We start from the raw sequence: 9,480 nt of genomic DNA on the forward strand, positions 1-9,480 counted from the left end.
AACTGCAGGTAACAATAAGTGAGACTTTCTGTTTAAGAGGGCTTTAATTTTCTGACTGACAAGTGGGGTGGAGAAGTGGGGTCCAGATGAGAGCAACCCCTTGCCCCCTTCCCTTTTGGTTATTCCAGCTCTTGGGTGCAGTATAAGCCCAACCATTTAGGACAAAGGCTGCTGTGGTATTGTCTCTCCAGCTCTAGAGCAGAAGGGAGCCATAATGTGCCTGGTCATATTAGTGACAAGTGGGGTGGGAGGCAGGAAGCTCATGTATTGGCATGGGGAGCTGAGGAGAGACTAGACCCCTTTAGGGAACCCTGAGGCTGTGGGGCTGGAGGCTTGGGGACCACAGATGAGCGTGTGGCTGAGATCCTGGAGGGCTGCCTATTAGTGAGATGAGGGCGCAGGAAGGGGGTGGATATTGGGGGAGGGGCTGCACGCAGAGGAGGGGGATCTCGTGGATAGTGTGTCCTTCGTAGGTTTTCCCGGACCTGGATGAACTCTGGTTGATTCCCAAGCGTATCACCTGTTTCTTCCTGTTGCTGGTTCTGTAGACAAAACAAAAAAAACCCCGTTCTCTGAGGTGCTTCTGAGTGAACCATAGAGAAGACACACACCATGGCAGCTGCTGGCAAGTGGCCTTTCAGGAGACGCAGGGAGCCACATCAAGACAGCCACAGCCATGCTCTCTGGGTGTTACCTGTTCCCGCCTTTGCTGCCGGCGCAGCAGCTCTTGCTCAAGGGACGACTGCTCCACACCACTTTCCACCCCATCCCGGCGCCGGTTCCGGTGCTCCAGCACCTGCAGCAGCTCTGGCTTAGAACGAAGGCTCAGGCCTCTGAGAGGAGGGAAAGCAAAACAATACAGCAGTAAATTGCCCCTTCCCACCCTCAGCAGCTCATTCCCTAACGCCTGTGACAACCACCCGCCAACCTACTTTGCCTTCACTGAGCCAAGTAACAAATTCAGGGCTTAAGCCAGTGCTACTGAATTAAGAGGGTGTAAGACACGGGTGTCAAACACAAGGCCCGGGGGCCTAATCCGGCCCGCCAGACCTCGTCATGTGGCCCGCGTAGCCGCTGCCAACAATAGCCGCTGACAGTAGTTCTGGAGCCTGCGATTGGCCAAGGGTCAAAACCGGGGGCGGGGCTGCAGGCGGAGGCCGGGGCGCTGGAGCCGCGCTGACGGCCTTGGCCAGGGAATTTCAATTTCGAATGAGGCTGAGGGAGGCGGTGGCACAGCGGCCAGACGGGGAAGTGAGATGCAGGAGGAGGAGGAGGAAGCCCGCCGAGGAGGTAGGAAAGCCCTACAGGCGCCGCCGGCAAAGTTGTTGCCGGGACGAAGCAGCGCTGGATTTTTTTTTGGCGGGCTTTGCTGTTGTCTCCGAGAGCGAGTGAGGCGGCACTGGGGAGCCGCCGCCCGCCGCTTCCCTTCCTCTCCTCAGCTGCATCCGGGAGGTGGGCGAGCGAGTGGGCGAAAGGGACGCGGAGTGAGCCTGAGGGGGAAGTAGGCGAAGCGCAACAGCCGCTCTCTTGATGGAGCCGGGTTTCTCTTCCCTCTTCCCCCGTTTTCTCCTCATAGACACTCGGGAGGGTGCCTGGCTTTTGCTCTGTCCCCCACCCCGAGCCGCCCTTTGGCTTCTCAGTTCCGGCGGAGCTGCTCCCCAGGGGGTGGCCGGGAGGGAGGCGGAGGCGGCGGCACGGGTTCCTGCTCTTCCCGCTCTGCCGCCGCCTCCTCTCAGCCCCTCGTGATGTAGGGCTCCAGATGGAGTCGCCTCGCGGTTTGAGTAGGTGGGAGGGGAATTGGGGAGGTTTTCAAGCCTCCTCTGCCTGCAGTCCCGGTAGGTAGAGGCGGTGGCGAAGACGACAACAGCGCGGGTGGGGGGAAGAGCAGCTCTGAGGCGAAGATGCACGTCCGCTGGGGCTGCCGCCGCCTTCCTCCTCGGGAAATCCGCTGCCCTCCCTCAGCGCGAGGGGAAGGGACTTTGGCGCTGAGGAGGGAGGATGCAAAAGCAAAGCAGGGAGTTGGCGCTGCACCGCATGTTCCTGCCCCTCTCCAAAGCATGGGGTGGGTTGCAGCGTGTGGCATCCTGCCTAGCGGGGTTTGGGTGTGCACAGGGCGGGAGAGGGAAGCCCTCTTTCCATCTGCAGGTTTTTAATCCCAGCAGTGGCTTTCTCCCTCCTGCTGAAGGTTTAGTTGAGCCCCCCCCCCGGAAGCCATCGACCCCCACCTTTTGTTCAAATTTCCCTCGTTTACATCCCCTCCCACACACGTGCCACGACGCAGGAATGTGATCCGCGTGGGGGCGGGAATGAGCTTACATTATTACAAAAAACAGTAATAATTGAATGCAGTGACAATAATTTATGATAATAAAGAGTGGACACATAGTCTTACAGACACAACCGGCCCTTTGAGGGTGACCAAACTGCTGATGCGGCCCCCGATGAATTTGAGTTTGACACCCCTGGTGTAAGACAACTACAGCCGTCTAAGGATCCCTGTAGAGCTAACACAGGGTTGTGTGTTAATGTTCCTAATCTACTCTCCACAACATTGGTCTGGATTTGTTGCATTACTCCGGGCAACTCAGTAAATTACAAAATACAAGTGTAACCCACACAGTTCTGGTGGGAAAGCCAAAGCAGCAACAGTTTGGCATAGTAAAACTATAGTATTTTATTTACAAACTGACTGTTCTCCCATTTTTAATGGTGTCAGTACACAACACCTTCAGAAGCAGCCCAGCTCCCTTTGCCTAAAGGTAGAGAGTAACAAGGATTTTAGATTTTCAGCAGCTTAGGCATTGATATATATATAATACATTGGGCTTCTGTCTCAATGAAACTACAATTTCCAGGTTTCTTTGATGAAAGTCCAAAGAATAGTGTGATTTTTGTGCTTAAACCCTTGCCTGGTAGCCACAGGCAACAAGGCATCTCATTATAGGTGAGCGAGTAGATTTGAGTTTGCCCTTCAGTACACACAGAGAGAGATTTTGAAGAAATGTGGTGTGTTGGAATTCTTAGAAACAAACACTATCATGTGAGCACTACTGCAACCTAAATATACTAAATATCAAACTTGGACTCCCTTCTCTTTAAGTCTTTCTGACCATGGGATCTCACCCAGTAGTTCCTTAAACTTATTAAAACCACCCTTTTTAAAGCCCAGAGTGCCTGTCCAACTATGCTCTAGACCAGGCATCCCCAAACTTCAGCCCTCCAGATGTTTTGGACTACAATTCCCATATTCCCCGACCACTGGTCCTGTTAGCTAGGGATCATGGGAGTTGTAGGCCAAAACATCTGGAGGGCCGCAGTTTGGGGATGCCTGCTCTAGACTTTAAGAAGGCTGATTTCAAAAAGGTGAAATAATGACACAATGGCAGATAAGTCTAACAATAAAGGAAAGTGAGAGGCATCTAAAGAAATCCGTGGGACTGCTTAAGGAGCTTAGAGGTGAGCTGAGATTTAAGTAGGGCATATACAGAAATGGAAGAAAGGGGAAATCACAAAGGCGGCTGCAGGGAGAAGGACAGGCAGGCCAAACCTCAGAATGAGATCAGGCTTGCAAGAGAGGTTAAAGATCTCAAAAAGGTTTCGGCTATGCTCAAAGCAAGTGGAAGAGCAAGTAACAGGTCCTCTGCATGGAGAAGGGCTATTGGGAGCAGAGGCATAGCGGGGGGGGGCAGGGGGTTGTGGCTCCGGGCACACAATTTTGAGGGGGTGCAATCAAGTGCCCCCACCACAGGCATGGAGCCCTGGCAGCTGAAGCATGGCAGTGGGCAGATTGGTCTAGTGGGCAGAAGAAACATGGTTGATAAATCACTTTGATAAATTATAGGAGAAATAAAGGGGAAGAAAAAAATATGGGGACAGAATAATGAGATTTTGGCTGATTAACATTCTATGGTTTTTAAAATGTGTTTGTGGGAGAACTGGTTGTTTGTTTTTGTTTTATCATGTATTTTGTGTTGTCATTTTGTATTTTTATATTGTGAAACACCCTCAGATCTTGGGATGAAGGGTGGTATACAAATTAATCAGTACTCTTTTTTTTAGAAAAGAAATTATGAAAACACAAAAATGCATTGCATATATTATGAGAAAGTGCATGCAAAAATGTGTACTACATTAGGCAAAATTGAATATACAGTAAAAATTTGTTTATTAGGACTTCAACTTCAACTTCAACACTAAAATGTTGAAAGAATTTTCACGAGGATTTGTTTTTGTTTTTTACTTGAAAATTTCTGAAGACGTGGCTAACTGAAAGTAAGGTTAGAAAAATGTGAGACCAGACATTGACAGATTCCTCCATCTCACAGGGCCGCCCCTACGGCCAGGCTGGGTGGCGCAGGGCACTACGGCGCCGGTCCGCCAGGAGGGCGCCACGAGCTGCGCCCGCCCGCTGGCCGGCCGGTCCGCCACGCAGCTGCGCCTGTGGCAGCTGCGCTGCGCCCACCCGCCCACCGCGCTGGAAAATGGGGCGGGAGGGCACCGGAGAGATCGCGCTGTGCCTGCCCGCCCACCCGCCGCGCAGCAGCGCCTGTGGCAGCCGCACTGCGCCCACCCGCCCACCGTGCTGGAAAACGGGGCGGGAGGGCGCCGGAGAGATCCGCCGCACCACGGCGCCAGGGGCGCTTAAGACGGCCCTGCCATCTCCCTCACTGCCTGCCCCCAGTTGCTTTGAGGAGCAATTTCCCCATTATCAGAGTTGGCTTGAGGGAGTGCTGGGCTTTGCTCCCCTCGCCCACATGCTCTTTTTGTGGGCAGAGTAGAGCCCCGACCCCCCCCACCCCTGCTGCAGACACATGCAAAGCTGCATCTCCTGGCCCCAGAAGTAGGCCAGAGCATGGCCAGGGAAAGTAGCTCCCTGGTGAAGCTCGGCTTGGCTGGAGGCCAGCAGAGGAAGGAAAGGCAACACCTGCCAGCCTCCTGGGCTGGGGATGCGAATCAGGTTACAAAGAGAATCCTGAGCAGAAGGATGGCGATCATGCAGGTAGGTGGGTGGAAGAGAATAGTGTCACAGTTATCTCCAGCTTGGCAGTGGGCATGAATTGTGCAGCAAGAGTGGGGCAGCACATTCAGAGCGAGGCCAAATGCTGGCATCATTATGCAGGGGCCAGAATGTCAGACTAAGACATGGGAGGCCACAATCTGCACCAGGGCATGAAGCTCACTGGGTGACCTTGCGGCAGTCCCTCTCTCGGGGGGGGGGCATGTATGCTACCTTGAGCTTCTTGGAGGAAAGGTGGAATATTAAAGTAATAAACAAAAATTATTATCAAGTGGAGCTCTCTGTAGACACAATATTTTCTCTGTGTCCATTCCCACTTAGTTCTCACACAATCGTGAGAATGTGAGAGGAGTTATGTAGACGTATGTATATAATTATTTACTTATATTCACACACAGGGTAACAATTAACAAATATTTCCACAATGCTGTTGTTTCCTTCCTCTGCTAAACTTTTCCCCATCCTACCAGAATTACTTACACACGCAAAAAAAAAAAGGCAAAAATGTAAAAGCAAATAGAAGAACCAGAACCTAGTAACGGACGTGCATTTGAGCATCAGTAAGATAGCAGGGAAAATAAACATTAGACTCTCCATAACTCTTTGGTTACTGAGTCAGGCTGCAATTGTATACACACTTATCAGAGAGAAAAGCCCCTTTGAACTCAACGGGGCTTAACTTCTGGGTAGATTGGTATAGGATTTTGCTTTTAAACTAGTATTATTATAAAAAAATAAAATCCAGATACCCTAAAATATTATTTGGGGGAATCAGCCCCTTTTAATAATCACAAGCACAGCCCACATTCCATGCAGCCATTCATTAATTGCTAGATGGAGTAAAAGTTTTCCCTGGCATTAGAATCCTAAAATTGTAGAGTTGGAAGGGAACTTGAGGCTCATCTTGTCCAGACCCATGGAATGCAGGAAACCATTGCCCAATGTGGGGCTCAAAGCAACAACCCTGAGATTTAAAGTCTCATGCTCTACCAACATGCTTGAGTGGAACCTGTTCTGCTGTGATTACTGAGTAGCTCAAGAGGACCCTCAAAAAGTGGGTAAGTATTTGGAAAAACTCAGGACGATGGTCCATCATACTAAGGCCCTCTAAGCATTTATGGCTTGAGTCTGTTCCCGCCCCCCACCCCCCCCACCCCAATTCTGTCACATAAAGAAAACAGCCTGCTGTTACTCCTCCAACATAATTTAAATAAAGTCCACTTTGATATTGTTTATTGATACAATAAACCACCCGCCACTTCTCCTTTACCTTTACATGGTGGGAGAGAAGCTTTCACCTAAATAATAAATATGCAAATTTGCTTGGAATGGAATAACACAGCACCAACTTTGTTAGGGCCATTACCCCATGAGCTGCAAGCCCAAAATTGGGTACACTCTCCTCATTCCTATAAAAATACAATTTTTTATGTTTCTCAAAATGGGAAACGTGAATATGCACAAACTGTTACTTACAGCAGTTTCACATTAGGCAAGGAGGTGAAGTATCATTGTTTGAGTTAATACCTCACACATTTCTCTCACGGATAGATAAACTAGGGTGATAGTTAAATAAAAAAATTCCTTCAGTAGCACCTTAAAGACCAACTAAGTTTTTATTTTGGTATGAGCTTTCGTGTGCATGCACACTCAGACCAACACGACTACCTACCTGTAACTAGGGTGATAGTTGTGAAGCTTCATAATACTTTTTCTCACAAGTTTACAGATACATAGGAGATATTATTCATAACAGAGGCCAGCACTTCAGCACAGAATAAACTAGGAAAGTTTTATTGTACGTGTATAACTCTGCTTGCAGAATACCGTCCAATTTTACTTTTATTTATTTTTAAAGTCATGAAATGGCATAGAGAAACAGGAGTGGGGGAGGCACTGGTGTCGCCCATCGCTAAGAAAGCCACAGGTGTCCCTGACGCCTCCACAAAGTGGGTCTAGATGGCAAAAACCATTGCAATAGGCAGACCAGCAGTGGAGGCAGGGGAGGGGAGGAGAGAGAGCAATCATTTGGAGTGCTGGAAAATGGATTTCCTTGATAAAGGATCTCTGGCTTCCTCTCAACAAGCTATACATTTAATGTTGCAAGAAAGAAACACAGTCACCTGGAAAGGCCTTAAGAGGGATTGGAAGAAAGCTGAAAGAACCCAGAGGTGCGGGTTGTTCTGCCCAGCAACTAGCACAGACCCACTGGAAAGACACTCAAGAAACACGAAAGAGCGATAGCAGGCCGGGAGCTTCTAGCCATACTTGCGATGGGTGAACAATAACTCTCGATGCAGCTGCTGCTGGTTCCGAGGGCCTTTGGCAGGGCTTGTGGCCCGCGAAGAGGCGGCAGGCTGGCCCTCAGCACCCTTGGGTGTGGTTTCTGAACGTGCAGCAGCTGGAAGGAGCAGAGAGAAGAGGAGGATTAATACCTGGAGGGGGTTGGAGGGGGAGGCTGGCTGCAACTCCTTCTGGAAAGGGGCATTCTTCCCTCGCCTGCTCAAGGGCCACTCACCAGAGATCACTGGATCCCATGCTGTGGGCATGGGGTGTCCATGTGAAATCCTAAGGAGGGAGAGGAAATGGGCGTCAGACAGTGCACAGGAGTTGGAGAAGAAATGGCACGAGGCAGGATTAGGGTCATTTGCCCCATCCTCAAATTCCTTTCCCAATCTTCAGTCACGTTGGTTTTAGAGGAGGGCTTGTCGATTCAATTCAATATTTTAGGACAGGTGATTAATCCTCTGTCCTTTCACGGACCCATCTCTCAACTGCGGTATATTTTTGAATACTGTAGTTAGAAAGGAAGGGAACGCTTGTTCTTTCATTTCCTATTTCGGCAGCACACCAGAAACATTAAAAAAATAAATAAAAAAAAATTAAGAGTGTTTTTAGCATTCATCACCAACTAACAGATCTGGAGACGGGTGATTGCGGCTTGTTCCTCCCAGGAGAGTTGAAGATAGTTTCAAATAAAAGGAACAGGCGCATCCTACTTTCACTTCTGCTAAATAAGTTTTTCCATTTCCCCCCAAGGAAGTCCCACGAACTTCAATGGGCTCAGGATGCGGCGGGTTCGTTTCGCCACCAAGTCGGGCGGCGGAGCTGCTCTCTCTCTCTCTCTCTCGCCCTGGCTCAGGGTCCCCAGCCGGTGCCACCAGCCCAGGCTTCCCGCCGCCCCTCACCTGCTGCTTCCAGGCGCCGGATCCAGTTGCCCGCGGTGTCCCGCTGCCAGGTCACGCCGCCGACCCCTCTCCGCCCCGGCCGGGGCGCGGGCAGCTCCCCGGCTCCCGCCACCTCCCCGGCCCGGAGGCCGCGTGGCCCAGCGGCCGCCATCCGCGCCGGAGGAAGCGAGCGCGAGCGGCGAATCCCGGGTCCCGCAGCGCGCCGCTTGCTCCCCGACCGGCCGGCTTGCCGGTCCGCCCCTGCCTCTGCTTGCGCGCGCCCGCGGAGCGCCCAGGCGGCGAGGGAAACTGGATCTCGCGCTCGCGGCCGCGGCCGAGCCCACGCTCCGTCCCTCGCCCCCCTCGCCCTCGACTCCAGGCCGAAGGGGCCAGCGCAGCTTCGCCCCATTCAGGGACGGGGGAAGATCTGGACTGGAGGAGCGACCTGCTTGCGCGAAGCGCGGCATCGGGCGCGACCCAGGGTCGGGTCGGGACGGGGAGAGAGACCCAGGCAGCCGGCGAGGAAACCCCATCCCACCTCCCAAGCCGGAACGCGGCCTTTCCGCCAGGCGCTGCTCCTGCGCACGTTTCTCCAGCGCTTGAGCCAGACAGGCAGCAGGTTTGCGCAGAGACCTAGGGCAGGGCCAGCATACATACGGCTACTGAAATTGCAAAGGAGCTCGAAGAACTACCAGACTTTGAGACAAAACAAATGAGACTGGAAAAACCAATGGAAACAAAGAAGTAATAAAATGAGTTTCAGTAAGCACAAATGTAAGGTTCTATAATTAGTCAGGAAATAAATTGAGTTGTATATAGGCTGGAGATTGCAGCTGGGGAGCAAACGTTAAAAGTTGCCCCTGAAAACCCACAACGGTTATTCCTGGTTGCGATAGGCTCTTAGAGTTCATGGTCTCTCTGCCAGTGCCAGGCTATTTTGTGGTCCAGGCAAGACTACTTGCACCCACGACCCACCCCCCAAAATTGCTACTTTCAGTTTTCAAAATCAGATGTCTTGTGCGAGAGGGAACCTTAAGAACAACAGGAACATTAATTCAGGAGTTTTTGTTATGATATGAAGAGAAGTACTTGTGGTGACAGACTTTTGAAGTCTTTGAGGTATTCCTGTAAGTTCCCCTTAAAAAAGGGGAAACACGGTACTTCACTCCAGAAACTCTTTATTATTTTACATCCCCCACCATGTATGTAGGAAAGTACCAATCTCTTTTTTACATTTCTGAATGCTGATTGCAAAAAACTGGAAAGGGGGGGAAACACCAACATTAGTAGAATGGA

The 9,480-nt window shown here is 51.0% G+C and overlaps 1 protein-coding gene across 1 annotated transcript; it reads right to left on the bottom strand.

The window, feature by feature from the left end:
- Positions 1 to 25: 25 nt before the first annotated feature.
- On the bottom strand, positions 26 to 8,833 carry LOC118097570 (uncharacterized). The gene is made up of 5 exons (XM_088658801.1): positions 8,206 to 8,833; positions 7,536 to 7,585; positions 7,286 to 7,418; positions 695 to 833; positions 26 to 542 (listed from the first exon to the last, which is right to left on the bottom strand). The coding sequence occupies exons 1-5, from the start codon at positions 8,715 to 8,717 to the stop codon at positions 261 to 263; spliced, it is 1,116 nt and encodes a 371-aa protein (XP_088514927.1). The 5' UTR covers positions 8,718 to 8,833; the 3' UTR covers positions 26 to 260.
- Positions 8,834 to 9,480: the final 647 nt, after the last annotated feature.

The sequence above is a fragment of the Zootoca vivipara genome, chromosome 15 (genome assembly GCF_965207765.1).
Source record: "Zootoca vivipara chromosome 15, rZooViv2.hap1.1, whole genome shotgun sequence".
Classification (NCBI taxonomy): domain Eukaryota; kingdom Metazoa; phylum Chordata; class Lepidosauria; order Squamata; family Lacertidae; genus Zootoca; species Zootoca vivipara.